General features: G+C 31.8%; 1 protein-coding gene across 1 annotated transcript; it reads right to left on the bottom strand.

Annotated features, from left to right (window-relative positions):
• Positions 1–569: 569 nt before the first annotated feature.
• LOC124823679 (DNA gyrase subunit B, chloroplastic/mitochondrial-like) lies at positions 570–17,898 on the bottom strand. The gene is made up of 21 exons (XM_047295944.2): positions 17,633–17,898; positions 17,377–17,521; positions 17,104–17,184; positions 16,894–17,007; positions 16,396–16,452; positions 15,315–15,416; positions 14,913–15,063; positions 14,746–14,822; positions 12,789–12,899; positions 11,671–11,741; positions 11,271–11,412; positions 10,788–10,886; positions 10,505–10,633; positions 10,284–10,398; positions 7,721–7,788; positions 4,127–4,240; positions 3,307–3,423; positions 3,129–3,182; positions 2,941–3,046; positions 1,672–1,802; positions 570–1,052 (listed from the first exon to the last, which is right to left on the bottom strand). The coding sequence occupies exons 1-21, from the start codon at positions 17,752–17,754 to the stop codon at positions 984–986; spliced, it is 2,175 nt and encodes a 724-aa protein (XP_047151900.1). The 5' UTR covers positions 17,755–17,898; the 3' UTR covers positions 570–983.
• Between the last annotated feature and the right edge of the window lie 1,845 nt (positions 17,899–19,743).

Below are 19,743 nucleotides of genomic sequence, written 5' to 3' on the forward strand. Positions count from 1 at the left end.
ACAATAAAATCTCTATTTTGAAATCGCATTGCTGGTTCAATTAATTATACAAACTTCTATATACTGTTGATATAAAATTGGCAGACTCGTGCAATTAATCATGATATAGAAAACATTATATCTAAATAATTGCGATGTATGATTAAATTATTTACTTTTGTAATAGTACCTTTAAAAATTATATCTACAGAAGTGATTAAAACTAATACCAGTTCCTTTTGTTTTTATTTTCAATTGTTGATTTCAAAGACCACCTTATCATCAACTTACATATCAACTCCCTTTTAGCCTAACCATAAAATATAACCTTAGAAGTTTTGCTCCAACTTAACATTTAATATATAATTTATTTCACCATGTTATAAACATAAAATATTAGCTTATTTTGACAGCAATATTACAAAAGATTACTCTAAACCATATTCTGCAGACCGTCAAAAAACCCACCATTGCTATCAAAATGGCATATATAGATAAAAGTATACCAGTGCATATAGACTTGCCACGTTCCTTAATGTTGATACCTCCCCATGCAAATGTTCCATTCAGTAATTCACCGTTCAAACATGTTAAGCAGAAAAGGCTTCAATTTAACTTTGAATATCAATCGCAGGATCAAACACAAGCTTAGCACTGACAACTTGCGAAGGTTAACATCTGAAGTACATGAATTTGATTGCAAATGCAATTACAAAACTTGGGATCGTATATAGGTGGGGAAAAATATATGCACTTTACAAATTTTTAACAATTAAGATTAGAGCCTCCAACATGCCTCTCAAATACTTCCCACAAGCTAAAAACCAGCTTAATTTGTAACCAAAAAAACAGCTCTTAAAACACCAAATGGCACCAATGAAAAAACAGGAGCCTCTTCATTTCAGACCTCTCCACGTTCCAGGGCATACAGAAAAAATTGTGCTTTATATTGTAGTGTATGGCTAATATGGAAGCCATTCCTTTCTCCATATCTAGATGCACCATCAAATATCTAGCTGATGAAGATCAATCATGCTTGCAGAATTTCGTATGAGTTCCTTCCGAATATCCACCTGATACATATTATAATTAAAATTCTAATTATGTAGCAATAGCTACTCAGATCATGGTGTACAAAAATACTTTTATTAAAAACTGTACAATACCTACTGAACCTAAAGACATGCAATTTGTTAATAAGGCCAATTTCAAAGTAGATAACAAATAAATGGATTATATAACAATGAACAAATAAGAATGTTATGAAACAGATGCAAATCTTAGTTACTATTGCCCAGGTAAATGATAGTCAAATGCGCTTATTAGAAAAAGGTCAACGATCAACACCAACTCGTGAAACTAAAATCCAAGTTTATATCAGATTTGTTTGACTTTCATCACAATAGCCTGAAATTCCACCTTGACTTCTTCATTACAAGGGATAAAGGAAGTAGCCTCTCTAATGCAAAAATTATGGTAATTTTAGAGGTTAATGCAAAAATAGATTAAAATATGAAATGCACGGATGATCTCCCCCTTTTTTAACATGTATTGAAAATTTGAAATCTTAAGTTATTTGTCAAATTCGGTTCCCTCTAGTTTTCTTGAAGTTCAATGTAGTAGACAGATATATAGAAACAAACATACTCAGGTAAAATAAATTCACAAAAATAGGTAGCATGGTCAGATTACCTGAGTACCCATAAGAGAGGAAAAAACAACACTTGCTTCTGCTGCATCCTCAACTTTTAATTGCTTCAGTAACCTCCGTTCTGGATCCATGGTTGTTTCCCATAGTTGTAAAGGCATCATCTCTCCCAACCCTGCATTTATAGAACATACAAGAGTACAGTATTATTACGGATAGAAATCAAGAAAACATTGTAAATTATTCGCCCTAGAGCAAAACAGAAAAATCCCAGCATTGGGAAGACATATGAACCTCAGAATAAACGGGTAAAAGACATAAACTAAAAAGAAACAAACCATTTTCAACACAATAGACTCTTAAACATAAAACTTACTTTCTTCAACTAATATATTGTTCACTACAAGGGTCTATAACACACCCACTGATAGCAGAGATAATCATTACCACTGAGTTTGCAATGCAAGAAAGTGGGTGAGGAAGAGATGCGAAGAAGGGGAAGAGGGGGGGGACCACAGGTATATTTCTGCACAAAAATGTGAGAAAATGAATTTAAGGCGTCACAAACCATAACATAATTGATTATATTATGTAATGATCAATTATGTTGGGTTTGGTAATGTTTTCTGGTAAGGTAACAAAACAATGCCAAATTCAACGAAGGAGACTCTAATTGATTGTGCAGGACTTATTTTATGTCCATTTTTCTATCAAAAAAGAATAATATTAATCATAAAAATAAACTTACGATAAAACTATTTTTCTTCATTTACCCAACCATAATACTTTTATCTCACTTTTCTCTTCCTTTCTTCCCCCCACACCTCCATTCCTTCTACTTTTTCTCTGTCAAACGAAGCATACATGATCAACTAAATCCTTAAGTATTGACATACGGTCATATTGCTCTTCTTGTTTTGTATGATTATGTATGGAGCAGCAGATATTTCACAAATTCCCTGTTATTTCAACTATATTGAATGGACTTCCGAGTGAGGGGTCTTTAATGACATGAAGAAAATATTAATTTCCACAAATATTTTTCAAGTTTCACAAATTTGAGGTGGGAGGCACGTAGCTTAAGATGACACTTCCAATTATTTTCAAATTCATTTTTTTTACCACCCATATTTGCAAGATATATTTTCCCCTTGGTATCCACTTCACGATGAATAGCAGTTCTCAAACAATAACGACCCTTACTATTCAATAAGCTAATGTCGTATGAAAAAATTATTGTCAAAATTGTAATACAAGCCTACAAATAATTCCAGTGCAAGCAGTGTACAACTAAAATAACTTATAAGCATTACCTTTGAACCGTTGCATGTTGTATGATGCATTCGGAGGAAACGATTTTTGAAGCTTTTTAAGGTCAGCCTCATCATAGCAATAGTGCACTTGTTTTCCCCGGACAACCTGGTTATTTCAGTAAAGATAGCTCGAAGTTAGTATGATTCCATCTGATAGACATTCCATGAAGTAAAAATTTTAGGCAAACCTTGTACAATGGTGGAACACCGACATAAATACAACCTTCATCAAACAATGCTTTCTGCAAGATAGAACCACTACATCAAATTTTATCATTTATTTTTTATTTATTCTTATAGAAGCTAGCTTCGTTTTCAATCTTCCATTAGGAGTAGATTTTGCCAGCATTTCCCAATATACTGTACCTGATATCTGAAGAAAAATGTCAGTAGCAAAGTTCGGATGTGAGCACCATCCACGTCAGCATCAGTCAAAATAATAATCTTATGATACCGGAGTGCATCCTTTTTAAAATCCTCTCCCTGAAATCACAAAAGATAATGATTAAGTAAATTACTAAATAATAGTTGCTAAGAGCAAATGAATTCTGGCACACGATTAACTTGGTTATCATGCTATTAAAGATGTATTTTCCAATTCAATTTTGGAATTCAATGATACTTTCTAACTTCCAAACCTATTCAGGAATCAGGATAACTTTGGGTTCCCTTCGTAAACATGACAGAAATACTAAATGCTTTTGGATTCCTAATTACCATATTCACTTTCTGCTCACCTTTACATTTCTATTTTTTTACTCTAAATTCACTTTGAAAGACACATTAATTGTCGTTAACTTGGTTCTTTTGATGGCCTCCATTTGGAAATCTCAACAATTTAAAGATTGGATTTACTTTTTAAAATTTGAACTTGGATTTACTTTTTAAAATTTGAACTTCATGCAAGTTACTTTTCTACTAGACTCTGGATCATATATCACTAGCAATTACTTCTGTTTCAATATAAGAAGAAAATCACAGACAAAAACTTAGTAATATTCTATAATTTTGCAATTGAAGAGATCTCAATTTAGTAATATTCTATAATTTATTTACACTTCACCGTGGCCTGTCTTTCAGAACTTTAACAAATGTACTTTTATTCATTTGTGTTTTTTTATCAGTTTATTTGTGTGCTTTAACTCGATCATTAATCGCAAATTAATGAAACAGGAAGTATTTTAACCTTCACACCAAGACCAAGCCCGAGAATTAAATTTTGGATCTCTTCATTTTTGTACATTGCTGCTTCATCCCTCCTTTCAATATTCAGAATCTTACCCCTCAGAGGGAGAATGGCCTGCATCAAATATGCTCTGATAAATAGATGCACTTACATAACTCCAAATAATTCTTTTATACACTATGAAGTCCAATCTAACAAGTGCTCCACATGTCAGTAAACAGAATTCAAGTTATTAGATGCAAGTAGAAAAATAAGCATTAGTAGTATGAAAACCACATCCATATTTGAAAACTCCTCAATTTTATATTTCCACTCATCACAGCATTAGCTTTGTTATAATGTTTTCTTACACTCAAAAGGTAACAAAGGTCTAATGACAACAACAAAATCCTTATTCTACTATGTGAACTTCACTACAAAAATCACATGATGTCAACAACTCGTTTAAAGACCAAACTCTAATGAATATTATTCACCATGAGATCTCTTTTAAAGTTTAACAATCTTCTCTAATATCCTCTGTCCTCCTTTTAGAAGACTAAAAACTATATGATTTTGTTGTAATTAGAGGAAAATCTTCCTAATTAGGGATAATATTTGTAGAATCTTCCTAATTAGAGAAAATATTTGTAGAATCTTCCTAATTAGAGAAAATATACGTAGAATCTTCTAGTTTATTTCTCAGTATATTGTTTCCTTTTTTGGAAGATTAGATTGTTACAAATAGATGTAAGGAAAGTCTAATAGATGTTGGAAGTCCCACAACGACTAGAGTTAAGGCCAATTCATAGTTTATAAGTGGGTGCAAACGTCACCCTACAAGACGGTTTTGTAGGGTTGAGTTAGGCTTTAAAATCCACTTTCTAACATGGTATCAGAGTCATGGTTAGAGCCTATCCTAACGATATTTATTGTTTGTTGGGCATATTGTTCCGCCCGCTATCGGGCCGCTATCGGACCACCCATTAAAATGTCTAATCCCACGTTCGAGATGTATATACCTCGGCATGAGGGGGTTGTGTTGGAAGTCCCACATCGACTAGAGTTAAGGCCAATTCATAGTTTATAAGTGGGTGCAAACCTCACCCTACAAGCCGGTTTTATGGGGTTGAGTTAGGCTTAAAGTCCACTTCTAACAATAGATATGAATGATAATAAGTCTGCCATGAGCATTGCCCATAATCCAATACAACATGACAGGACCAAATACATTGATAGACAAAGGCTTTGGGAATACAACTCATATTGCTACAAAACTCTAAATAGCAGATATTTTTACAAAAAGGCTCCCTTTGGGTAGATTTCAAGATTTTGTAGGTAAGTTGAGAATGATTGATATTCATTTACCAAGAGGGAGAGTGTTGTAATTAGAGGACAATCTTCCTAATTAGAGAAAATATCTCTAGAATCTTCTTAATTAGATAAAATATATGTAGAATCTTCTAGTTTATTTTTCAGTATATTGTTTCCTTAGTTCTCTTTTTTTGGAAGATTAGCTTGTTACAAAATCGAATAGATAAGAATGATAATAATAAAAAATCATTCTCTTTTCAAGTGATTTATTCTCCCAAGTAGTAACTTTCTGCACATGTCCAAATCATTTAAATTATTTTCTCTTATTCTTTCCTCAATTGGAATTACATCAATAATTCCACAATATATAAATTCATTTTGTATACCATCCTTTCTTGTATATTCATTTATCTTAACATTCTCATTTTTCCTACTCCCACCTTTATCATTCACTACCAATGAGTATTGTTAAACGTATAGCAATAGAATTAAACTTTCGTTTGATCTTGGTAGGTACGTTCCCGTCACAAATAACCACTCAACCTCTATCTTTTGATAACTTTAGTTCCTCATCATTGGAATATTGCTCCTTGATAATAAAACTTAGAATCCAGTGATATGACATCTCCCATTATGAAGTTAAAGCTTTAATGAAAATTAACAAAATTATATTATGTCATTTAATTTCTTTTCAAAGAAATAAATGCTACTTGTACAATTTACAATGTCAACACCTCTATTATTTTAACATTATTAACATTAAGGCCTTGTTCACTTGAATGGATTTGTGGGAGACTAATTGAGGGAATTTGAGAGGATTTGAAGATAAATTTTGTTGTTGTTTATTTGAGTGAATTTGGAGGTAAATGAGAGTGGATTTGGAAGTAAATTTTTTTAATCTGTCACGTCAATCAAATCTTACACTAATTCTCACAAACTTTACTTCCAAATTCATTCTCACTTACCCCAAATTCTCTCAAATAAACAACAAAAAAATTTATCTTCAAATCCTCTTAAATCCCCTCAATTACTCTCCCCCAAATCCATTCAAGTGAACAAGGCCTAAAAGTTTATAGAAATAGCAAAACATTGCAGAAGAATTTGAGGAAGAAAATTATTTCCTTAAAAAAATTATGAGTGTTCCCTTTAGTGATTTGCTTTTCAAGATATAACAGGCAATATTTTATAGCATGATCGCTATTTTACATATATTTGCATCCAAATGAAACTACAACTTTTAAAGGTATAAATAATCTAAATCAAGTAATAGATTAAATAGTTCTTACTAGGGCAAGAGAAACGTTAGGAACAAACTTTATTAAACACTCATTGGTTCAAATTTAATGGAAATCACAAATTTGAGTTTCACAACTTATTCAATACTGTCCTGGTTTTGTAGTAGTAGCTCAATAAATTTTAACCAATAAGTGTGTTCCTAACACTGCCCATAGACATAACAAAAACAGAACTTTAGTCGTTATTGCCTCCATTGTTCCAATAAAAAAAGTCGAGTTTCAACGCAAGGTATAGTGGTGGGATGAGCTGTACATAGTTTACAACCATACACCCAGACATCTATTGCAAGGAGTGTGTTAAAGATAAAGTAAAGCACGTCTTGTGTCCACACATAAGCAGTGGGAAATCTAGATTCTTAGTTGGGGCAAATATTAATATATAATACTTAAAAAAATATTATTTTTCACAAAATATAATTCCAAAAGAATCTATATTTTATCTCTCAACTTTATACATTAATTTATAAAATATTTTACGAGGGCAACAAAATTTTTACTAGCGCAAACAAAATTATTTGATGTTCTAAATAAACTTTGTGGAGGCAATTGACCCGTTATTCCCAATGTGCATCTATCACCGCCTAAGAGCTCAATCTTTTAGGCATGGTTATCAAATTATTTCAATTGCAAATCGCCAAGCTAATTTTTGAATCATGAATCATAATTTGAATCGAGTAGTAAGATTCAAAAGCAACGGAAATTTACTTTTAAATACAACATATAGATAATATACAGTATCCAATGTAAACATATTAAACTAGACACAGATTAAACAACCTAAGAGGAAATCTTACAAAACAAAATTATTAGCTATATGAGTTTGTGAAGCCTTTATTTTAAAAGAATGAAAATGAAACAACTAAATAGCTAAATAGTGTATATGCATTGAATATATAAGTGAATACAGTAGTGAAATAATGAAAAACTATAAGTTCATTAATATTCCTTCAATTATTTTCTTTTAATCACTTAAGCTTTTTTTTCAATGGAAACAAGTATATTTTACCTGGAAGCGCCTGTCACGCCCTTGCTTAGCACTTCCTCCAGCTGAATCACCTTCAACTATAAAGATTTCTGCAATATAATGGCAAAGAACATTCAATTCAAAGCACATTGTCTCCTCATCAAAAAGATTTACAAAGATATCAGCTAATTTGACATGAATCAGCTCTACATATAAAAAACTAGTAGAAAATCAGAATACAATATTCTGTATTTACTGCAATAATAGCATTGTATAGGCATATAATCTTTGATTTAAAGGAGAGAATATTTTCTAATTATGTATTATAATGTAATAAATCTCTTATTTTTCAAGGTTTATCGACCACAACTACAACTCCAGTGACCTTCCCGGCAACATTCTGACAGCAACCCACCTAGTTCAGTTTTAAATATTTTTCCACATCCATTGATGCTTTTTTGCATCCTGCATGGTTGTCTTTCACGAAAAGAAGGTAGGGTTGTTTTCCCTCCTTAAGAAGTTTTATCTTGAAGTAAACACGCAGTCTAGTATCCCTATACAGTATCTTCACAACGATGATGCATGTGAATATTTATCTCATTGGTTTCAATAATTCACGGCTTTAAAAGGCATTCTTCAACAAATATCCTATGCCCACAAACTTCAACAAAACAATAGGACAAGCACAAAAACAAGCATCTCACTGAAACCACTCAAACTCTTCTCCATTGCAATGTTCCCGGACACTTCTAGGGTGGGTTTGTCCTCTCAGTGAACTACTTTATCAATCACATATCATCCTCTGTCCCAAATGATTAGGCTCCTCGTTCACCATTTGATGCATTTTCTCCTTGTGTCTTTCGCTCCATGTGTTTGGTTCACATTTTGACTATAGCTTTACAAACTCTCACCATAGTCCACCAAATGTGTCTTACTAGGATATCATCGATAGTAAAAGGGTTATCAACCTACCATTGTTTCCCTCCCCTTGAGAGTGCTTCCTCTCCTCCTGACATGTGATGTTTTGTCCCTCCTAATATCCATAATCTAGTCCCACTTAAACATGTTTCTCAAGATGACACTGTTGTGCACCTAGATGTTCCCCAAATAGAGACTCAGGTTGTACGACCTCATTAGACATATCAACATAACCAATGACCTGTTGCCATTCTTAACATGAAAGAGTACCTTTAACACCAATTCCAAACTATAGACTTTGTTAAACTTTGATATCCTAGAAGAGAACTTGGTTGGAAAGTTTAACTGTGCGGTCAATATCAAGATATTGTCTCTAGAATGTGTAGTGAGACAGTCCTTGAACTCCCTCTAGGACATTGGGGTGCAGTAATTCAGATACTAAAATACAGTAAGAGTGGCCTCGTTTAATAAGATAGGAGACGTGCTAAGAAAGTTGGTGAGTCATCTGCCAATTCGGTCAGTTCACTCAATGGTAGGCAATCCACATATGGGTATTATATGATCTAACCTAAGGAGGAGTGATGAAAATCATAATATATTCTGTATTTATTGTAATACTAGAGGATTATGAGAATATAATCTTTGATTTAGTGGAAACAGAATATTATGTGTTTATGTAGTATAATTAATGTAATAAGTCTGTATAAACTCACATCCACCATGTATTCAAACACAGTTTCAGTCCATCATTCCCCTGTTTCCACGTCTGACAATACTGATGTGAATATTTGAGCAAATAGTCATGTCTAGTAAGAAACAATTGGTTTTAAAGTAGAAATTATTGACTAAAGATGAATCAAATCATTGAAAACATTACCAAAAGACTCTAAACAAAATATTAACTCTAAAAATTGGGACAAAACCGCCACATAACCCAAACACCATGTTATTGTTTTAACAAATCTGCATACAATTGCTCAAGGGAATCGACTTACAGCCTTAACAAATGATATTTGAGTGATAGTTGGAAAGGCAATACTTTCGAAATCCCTAAAACATATAATTAGATGGCAAGACTAAAAGTCAAGTCAAAATTCGATAGAAATACACTGAAATAAAGATTTTTGGGACATAATATCAAAACTACTGTCAGAATGATTCCACCTATGTATCATCATTAAGCCTACTTAAGGGTAGTGTGCTAGTCTTTATGTGTAGTATCTACAGTAGTACCTAGGTCTAAGGCAAACCCTTAATCTTCCATATACTTTTGTATCAGAACGTTATTATAAATAAATGAAAGTGAGAGGGGTCAATCAAGCCCTCTAGAAATATATTTTACAGTTTCAGTCTCAAGTACTACTTTCTAAGATTTACTTGGAAAGCCATGGACCCAATAGATTATGGGACAATTAGGTGACTATTTTTTACAACCGGCTTTAACTACACCATCTGAAATTTGGGTTGGATCTAACTTGAGTTCTGAACCTGTCTCATGGGATATAGATTTTCCAAGGTTTTATAATTATAAGTTTTAGACATATACATAGTCAATGTGAGATCTCAATAAATTTCATTCTAAGAGTTATGATATGCAAAAATTAATAGTAATAACTCTAGGTCAATCACAAAACTGTGGTTCAAATGTTAAGTAAAATAAGTTTCACAAAATTAAAAACCATCATACCACATTCTTCAGGATTTGAAGACGAACAATCAGCTAGTTTTCCCGGAAGAGATGAAGATCTCAACACACTCTTTTGTCTCACCAATTCTCTCGCTCTTTTTGCTGCCAAAGCTGCCTAATTAGACAATAAATTCACAAGATGCTTTTGGTTAAGCCTAACCTCCTATCAGGAACCATAGATTTAAAATACAGAACTGTAAACTCAAAAAAGAAATGATTACCTTAAAAGCATTGAGAGCTTTAGAAAGTATTGAATCAAGCACATCTGGATGCAATTCTAAATACTCAGTAAGATAGTCATGAATAGATTGTTCAACCACTTTTCGTACCTCTGGATTTCCCAACCTTGTCTTTTCACGTCAAAGAGAATAGTAAGGAAAAAACATGAGGCAGTGCCATGGAATGCAGGAAAAGAATATAAGATTCTGAAAATTCCAATATTTCCAGTAGACCTGAAGGAGAGAATGTAAGCATTGCACCAAACTAATATAAAATAGGTAATACCTTTGTTTGTCCTTCAAACTCAGGGTTCGGGACCTTGACTGAGACTACACAAGTTAGACCCTCTCTAACATGCTCGCCACTTAAAGTAATATCCTTATCCTGCAAAGAACAGAGAACACTACTTAACAATGAAAAGAATCCACTCTGTAACTACTCATAAAATAATCCATGATCAAGTTGGACAAATGATTTGCTATTTTACAATTCCCATGTCTAATAGACCATGTCAACATGTACAGAAGTTTCAGTTCTTTTAAGCATAAATTATATAATAGGCAAAGTTGTTTGGTCTTTTGAGAGATTGGCTACTGTAGTGCACCCTAGTTAAGGGTAAAACAATGTTAAAGTATCAGTAGGTATAGTCAGAGCGAAAATCAAAGTTACAAATTCTATACAAGCACTTTCATATTTAAAGAAAGTAGCCTTGCATAAATTGCTAAAGAGGTAAAACAAATAAAAAAAGAAACAGCCGCTGAGCAATACCTTAATAACTTTTGACTTCTTTCCTAGACCATTCAGCGTTCTTGTTATAGAAGCCTTCATGGCCTCAATATGAGTGCCACCATCAATAGTGCGTATACTATTAGCATATCCCAGTATTGTATCTGAGTATGCATCTTCACACCTAGAAAAGAAGAAATTCATCAAATCAAAAATGCTAAAAAGGAATTACTAATAGTTGTCAACCATATTGTACAGAAATCTCCATAAATCATTTTGAGCTTCTACTTTTACTAGATATAAAACACAAACCCCAAATTCGCAAATTAACTCCTAATCCATAAGCAGGCAACTGCCAAATACAGGCAAATGAATCCTGACATACTAGATGAAATGTATCTAGCGAACTCTGCTGTCAATTGGAGTTGTAGGTAGGGCTTACCATTGAAAAGCTATATCAACTGCGATGCCATCAGTTTCTTTTCTAAAACTCAGAACGTCATGAAGAGCTTTCTGAAACGGAGGGTCACTAGTCAGTAACCATTTAACAACTACTGAAAACATCAGCTCAAATATATTGCATAATAAGAAGTTGGTTCTTCCATTAAAAGGAACAAATTGAAACAATGAGACATGTTTCTAATATAGAAAATCAAGACTGACAAAATCAGGTAGCAACACTAAGCCATCTTTACAAGGGACAATTGAGAACACTGGTTACAAGAAGTGAGAGCACATCCAACAGTAGAGAAAGATACTCCAATCAAAGAGAAATATTGTTACAAACCCAGAATGGAAATAGAATAAAGAATGGTTTCAAAATGCTCAGTTCTCCTTCAAGGGTCGCCACCTTTCACAGCTGAGCTAATGATCTGTTCTCCAAAACCAACAAATCTCTTTCGATCTTTTTTCTTGCTTCTATTCAAGTCAACTACCCAACCTATTCTGTACTTAACTACAACTGTAACAGCTTTTCCCATTTCCAGCTCTAACTAATTGGCCTTTTTCGTTTTTCTTCTGTCACGAGGGCTGGCAGACATCAAGACATATATAAATGCTCATTCAGCACATAAAGAAAACTTAATACACCCACATAACTGACAGCGAAATGCTATCACACCGGAGTTAGCATTGGTCATCCTGCATGGGTCATTACTCTGCCTGACAAAACAGAGATACAATGACCCTGGTGTACAGGGTGAGTTCAATGGTGATTCAACTGGTTGTGTCAGTAGCGTTACTCCAAAATTGTAGCATGTAATACAACTTTCACAATTTATTATAAAAATCTGAATCCAGATAGCATCGAACTTCTTTTTATCTCAAATGCCATGTGAGCAAGTGTTTACAGATGGGAACTTAGAAGAGTTGTGCGGTAAATATTATATGCAGTATGACAGATATTTTATAGAAACATATAATAAAATGTGATGCACACAAGTATAATAGAACTTGATTTACAATTGAAGTAGAATGAAGGATAAGATATCCAACCTAAGCAAACCAGCACAAAACAATAAAAGAACAAATGGCATTAACCATAAATTACAAGTATTAGACCTTATCTGCATTGAGCCATTTCACATATTCGACCAATCCCCCAGCATAAAAATATTTGTTATATTGAGCTTTATTTGGATCATTATCCTCTTTCTGAAGTGTGATTGTAAGCTGCAAAGGTCAAGAAAACCCACCATAAGGCACAAGGTAAATATATAAATGCTCTTCTAGAATACTTTGATTTATAGCTGGCTTAATGATGGACAATGCACTTTTCTCCTTTAACCCATTATGAAAACCGATGAATATTACTTACATATTAAAAGCATAGCCAAGCATCATCGAAAATATAAAAGGACATGAAGGGTTAGATTTCTGTTGACACCAAATAGATTGAACTTGAGCCTATATTATCTCTCAGAGAAGTAGAACAAGAAATTTGATTAGAAGTGATGAGCTAGGCTTAATCTTATTAATTTAAAAAATTCAAGTGTATGATTTGTTTATAAAAAAAATTGTTGTGCTAGTACCTAGAATTTTTCATAACTCCGTCCAAACTCAGTAACATATAAAATGATGTTTCTATTATTTTATTCAAATTAATTTGGGCTATATGCTAAGTTGTGGGGTAGAATAAGAGTTTTAATTTTTTTTAAAAATAACACATAAATATCTACAGAGCTTCATTGTGTTTAAGATAATTAAAAGGTAGAATAAATCTAAAACCCAATCCCATGAATCATATGAAAAATTCTGCAAGTTACACATAAAAAGCTGAAATTTCTGGAAACCCAATAAGTGTTGTTGATGCCAAGTATATCAAATTATTAATAATTAAGGTAGTTTGTGTATGACTTTAACTCCAGATACCAATTTAATATTATCAAGCAACGATACTGTGTAGTCTAAATAACAAATACTATGATGCAAAAAAAAAAAGAATATGGAACATAACACAAACCAAGTCTTTTAGATTAACTCAAATGATTATTGAAAACATCGTTTATAACCTCATTCAAATTGGTTACATGACATCGGAACTACGGTATTATATTTCCATCAGGCATTATCAGTTAAAAAAAAAAACTCTGTTGCCATCTTATAATTCTCAGTCAATTTACATAATTGACTGCTTTCCTTTTACATACAATAGGAAAACATTTTAATCCCCTTTCAAGGGAGTGACAATGTTCCTTTTCTTGTGCCATATTCAGTGTTTAATTGAGCTTCAGAAATTCCAGCACTTCCACTGAAGTTGATCTAAATGATGTCATTGCTTTACTAACCAGATAATATGCGGTTCTATCAAGGGCCAACCACAGTTCTAGCAGTTAAACCTTTTGTATCCAATTTCCATCCTTAAACTCCATTCCAAAACGAGAATATCAATCATCAACTGTCCCAGAAGCTTAAAATATTAGGTGAAGGCTCACGAATAGTTTTTTATATGCAACATTTCTTCACACAATAACTCTTGGACCTAAAGCATAAAAAATGCAAGGACCGACCCACTTCATGTTATGCCTATTGTCAACTTTTATTAATCGCTCTGTCATAGAGAATTCTGATACCCTATTATTAACTCTCCCAAAAACTTTTATAAACTATTATATAAAGATATTCTCTCTTTTGATGTCTACGTTTTGTTTCTTATTTTACTCTTTAAATAATAATTTTTGTTTAATAAATTATACCAATTTTACTCTTTTAAGTGATCTTCTTTAAATTTAACTGTTTTTTCAAATTTAACTATTTTTTCAAATTTAATTACATTCTATTATAAAAAAACTATCTATAATAAAGTTGTAAAATGTAATTATATTTTATTATAAAAAAAGGTCACGCATGTATTTTCACTTCAAGGAAATTTAGTCACTTATCAACACATTGATGAAGTAATCAAAATACACTAATAAAATGTTATGATGAAGTATTAACATTTATGACCATATGTAACAAGAACAACGAATGTTGTATATGACATCACAAATGGATAATACTAACTCAACAACTTCACCTTTGGGTTGAGGAAAGCTAACTCCCTAATCCGTCCAGCTATTGTGCTATAATCAAACTCAATAGCAGTGGTGAAAACTGCAAGTTTAGATAAAAGTACATCATGTGTAAAATTTGCAGGGAAAAAAACATAACGTAGAAAAAATGGCATGATCATATAATAAGAACCTTCTTTGTCGGGCCAAAATCTAACACGTGTCCCTCGATTATCTTTCCTTTCATCTGGAAGCACAAGGCATTTTAGAATTGTCACTGGTTTTCCACGAGAATATTTTTGTGTGTATTCCATTCCATCACGCCAAACTGTTATCTCTAGTGACTGTGAATTTCGATAGTAAACAAGATCTTTAGATAGCATTGTTGACTAAGCATATCTAACAACATCTGACTAAAAACATAATATAAAAGCGACTGTGTTATTTGCTGACATCTAAACATGTGATGAATAAGGTGTGGATGTGTAAAATTAAAGACAACAGTTATATCCATCACAATTTTTTTATCCAATGCATTGTACAAACCTTGAAAAAGTTTCAATTAAAAAAAAGGAAAAAATTGATAAAAGCGTACCTCAGACAAGGCATTAACAACAGACAAACCAACACCATGCAAACCTCCCGAGACAGAATACCCACTGTTGGCACCACCAAATTTTCCACCAGCGTGCAAGACCTGCAAAGTTCAAAGGAGTAAATAACTGTTATCCAAAAAGATCAAGTACATAAAATATGTATTCCAAAAGCAGGGAAAATTTGGGTTACAGCATACGGTCCAAGTTCCAACCTTTTCAAAAGTGAAAATTTTAGGGGGTGTTTAGTTTGAAAAGGCATTTCCACTTTCCACTTTTTTTTCAGTTTGTAGAAGTTCGTGTAGAGAAAAAGAAAACAACCTTTTATGATTCTCTGTTTTCATTTTTTCCTGAATACACATCAGGAAACATGAAGAAAAATGAAAATAGGAAAACACTTTCCCAAACTTTATCTTTTACTACAAGAATGATAAGGAACATCAACAAACAATACAGAACCAGATATGGAAGACTCCAATCAGTTAATTAAATATCCTTGAATACTGACAATAAAATTTGTAAAATAACACAAAAGAATCTCAGTCGTATTTGCTGACGGTTAAATGATTCTCTTGTCATATTTAGTATGACAAGCTAATAGATGGCATAACACCTAGTTCACATCGCATATTTGTGAAGTCAACAGATACTCAAGATGTGGAAACAGCTCCATATGTCAGGTGTAGAAATGACAAAAACCTGACTACCTCACTTATAACAAATTAAAACAAGAACACGTGGAATAACAAAAAATGAATCTAGCAATAATATTAATAACTAATAGTCACTGAATGGGGAAATCAACTCTAGAACTTCAAAACCTTCACTAAATTTCAAACTGTCATGCTTTTCCTTACACTAGAAACATAATTTTCTGTGATAAAATAGCTAAGCTAAATCTCAAATAGTCATGCATCTCCTTCCACTCTAAACAAAATTACGTTGATAAGATAAAAAGCAAAACAAACTCAGTTGGATTTGAATTGCATGGCACTGAAAGAGCCACACAACTAGATATTCAGAAACATTCAAGGCATATAACGAAGCAATTATCAAGACTTATCAAAGTATGTGTAATAATACCGTCAACACTGTCTCCAAGGCAGATTTATTTGTAACTGGATGCAAGTCAGTGGGAATCTGCACTCCATGATATAAATTAGCACATATAATCAAAATAAAGTAAAAGATAGAATTAAACACTGATTAAAAGGGAACAAGAGTTAACAGCTTAAATCTTGATAGAAGGCAAATTATATTTATTTCCACAAAATAACCATTGCTAGCATTGTCACTGTCAAGCAGTTCATCATTATAATATTTAACTCGAAAAAATTAAGAAAGTTAGAGAATAGTTAATGGTTACATTAAAAAAGTAGTACCATATACTATACCCAACTCAGGATTTTTTTAGGTAGATGGGCGTCTAAATTTTTAATGTAAAATGCAAAGGTTTAAACTTAAAATTAACATTAATTTGGTCAGTTATCAAAAATGAACCAACTAAAAATGTCAGAGCAAGATACATACAAATAAAGCACAGTCAACCATGAGAAAATTTAAAAAACAAACAAAGCATACCCCACGACCATTGTCAGTGATGCTCACAGAACCATCTGCAAGCAAAACAACATCAATCCTGGAAGCAAACCCACCTTGAGCTTCATCAACAGCATTATCCAAAATTTCATACACCTAAGACACCACATAAACTCTTCAATCAGAGAAACCTCGGGACAAAAACAAAATAGAAACAAAGCAGCCGCAGAAAATGAAACTACAAGACAATACCAAATGGTGCAACCCTCGAGGGCCAGTGCTTCCAATGTACATCCCGGGCCTTTTCCTCACAGGGTCCAAGCCTTCCAGCACCTACATGTAACAAACAACCCTTTACCAAACACATGCCACTTCCAAACCATATTTAACAAAGCAATTAAATAACCCAAATACTAATGCACTGACAAACAAGAAAAACACACGACATCACATAAAACTCCACACATATACTAATTCCCACAGCACTCATAACTTTTTAGCACAATCAAATTGACACGTCAAAACCTGAATTTGATCAGAACCATAAGCTGTGGAACTTTCACTTTTCTGAAAAGCTTCAGTGGTAGGAACAGAAGACATAAACGCCCTTGGGGTAGCAGTAATTGAAACCGAGCAGGGAACCCATGATTTTCTCAGATGAAAACTCGTCCTGGGAAAACCAGGAAAAGAATAAGGACGAACAAATAAACCCTTCAGGCTTCATTATCAAAATTTGGAAACTTTTTTAAAAGGGGCAAGCAAAAGGTGAAGTTATGCATACCTGGTTTTGGTGAGAGTAGAAGAAGGGAGAGAAGAAAAACGCGTATGGAAGGAAGAGCGGGTGAAGAAGCGAGAAGCCATGAAGCGAAGCAGAGGAGGGCGATACAGAAGAACTTGCGCCATCACATTCACATTCCCAAATCACTCGCTTCGCTTTCCCTCCTATGCTTCCCAGAGTTCACTGACGCTATCTTCTTTCTCTAAACCCTACGACATATTTTAGAGTAAACTCAATTCTTAATACTTTCCCTCCACAAGATGACTTTGTAAGCAGAAAAAAAAAGTACCCACTCGTTTGAGTCTGAGGTTGAGGGGTTTTTATCCTACATGGCATGGTCAGATAAAATATATCACATGATCTTAGCCGTTGGATATCATAGTATATTTTATTTTGGGATGAATGTCTAAGTATTTAAGGTTTTGTTTGATTAAAATGAAATGATGGGGATGAATGAAGTGAGAAATATATTTGGAAAATGGACATATATGGATTAATTTGATTTAAAATATTATAGATAGCTGAAGTCGTATTAATTAAGCACGACTTTATTACTAAAAATTCCTCATCAAATTTTTAATTTTCAAAACTAAAGTCGTATTTGCAAAGAATGACTTTGATGAAATTGTAAAAGTAAAACATAATTTCACTTAAAATTAATTATGTTTAAGCAAAATTGTACAAAGAGAATATAACTTCAATGAATAAGTGACACGACTTCTTAAAAAAATGACTGATTGTATTAAAAATGATGAAGTCGTATTTTGCAAATACGACTTTTAATTCTAAGAATAAAAGTTGTGATGAGTTCACTTCTTCCTGTTATATATTTAAATGTTATATTTATTTTTTTCTAATTTATAAAAGTATGAGCATACGACTTTCTTTTCTCAATCATCATTTATTTTTTCTTCTATTTTAAAGTTTATATGTTTTTTTCAAATTTTTAGATAATTTAATTATGAATATTATATTTATACAATTTAGTCACTAAAACAATGATATATTTTTTCAATTTAATATATTAATCAAATTATAAAATAATATCTTAAAATATAAAATATTGTTATAATTTATTAAATTGATATTTATAAAATTATGTAAAATTAAAAAAAAAACTTAAAAACCTAAAAGAACTTAAAACATTATTTTTAATTTATTTAATAAAAGTATTAAAAAAATCTCAAAATAAACATTATATTAAAGGTATATGATTGTATAAAAATTAAGATAACATAAAAAAAAGATTAAAAAATCAATAATCATATTATTAAGAAATAATTTTAATATAAAAAGATAAATTTCAATGAAAGTTAAAAAAAATACTAAAAAAATGTATGTTAAAATCTCGACTTCCATGCGTTCAAATAAAAAAATATTTAAAATTATAAATATATGTCAGTAAAAAAGTAAACTCGTAAATAATATTGATCACTTCTTTATAAAATTAAAAGTCATATATATATATATATATATATATATATATATATATATATATATATATAGATGTCTCAGAAAAAAAACTACATAAAGCTTTCAAAATTTTATAATTCATTTTAATCAAATTATTAAAAAATAAATATTAAATATTTAAAAAAAATTGTTGAATTAAGTATCCTAAAATTTAAAAATATATAATTATATAAATATATTAAAAGTATTATAAAAGTTAAAATTCAATTAATCAAATTAATACAAAATGCAGAATATATATATATATATATATATATATATATAAGTTTTAGAAATTGCGAAAAAAGTAATAATGAAAAACTAATAAAGTCGTTTAATAAAATGTGCGGTCTAACTTTGATAGAAAATTTTTGAAGAAGTTGTGTAATGCGGTTACGATTTCAGATCAAATAAATATGTATTAAAGTCGTATTTTTCTTACACAACATTTAAATGTGATTAATTTTAAGTGAAGAACGTTTGATCTTCATGACTTTATCACTAACGTGGGAAACATACTTTACAAACACAATTCCAATTTCAAAAGTTATAAGTTGTATGATTCAATGATGATTTCTTTCCAATGAAATTGTTTTTATCGCTGAGTTTATAGTTCACTCGAGTCTTTATTTAAAAATCACTCATGAACATGTCATCTAATA

Source organism: Vigna umbellata, chromosome 5, assembly GCF_029865625.1.
Source record: "Vigna umbellata cultivar VRB3 chromosome 5, Vumbellata_1.0, whole genome shotgun sequence".
NCBI lineage: Eukaryota > Viridiplantae > Streptophyta > Magnoliopsida > Fabales > Fabaceae > Vigna > Vigna umbellata.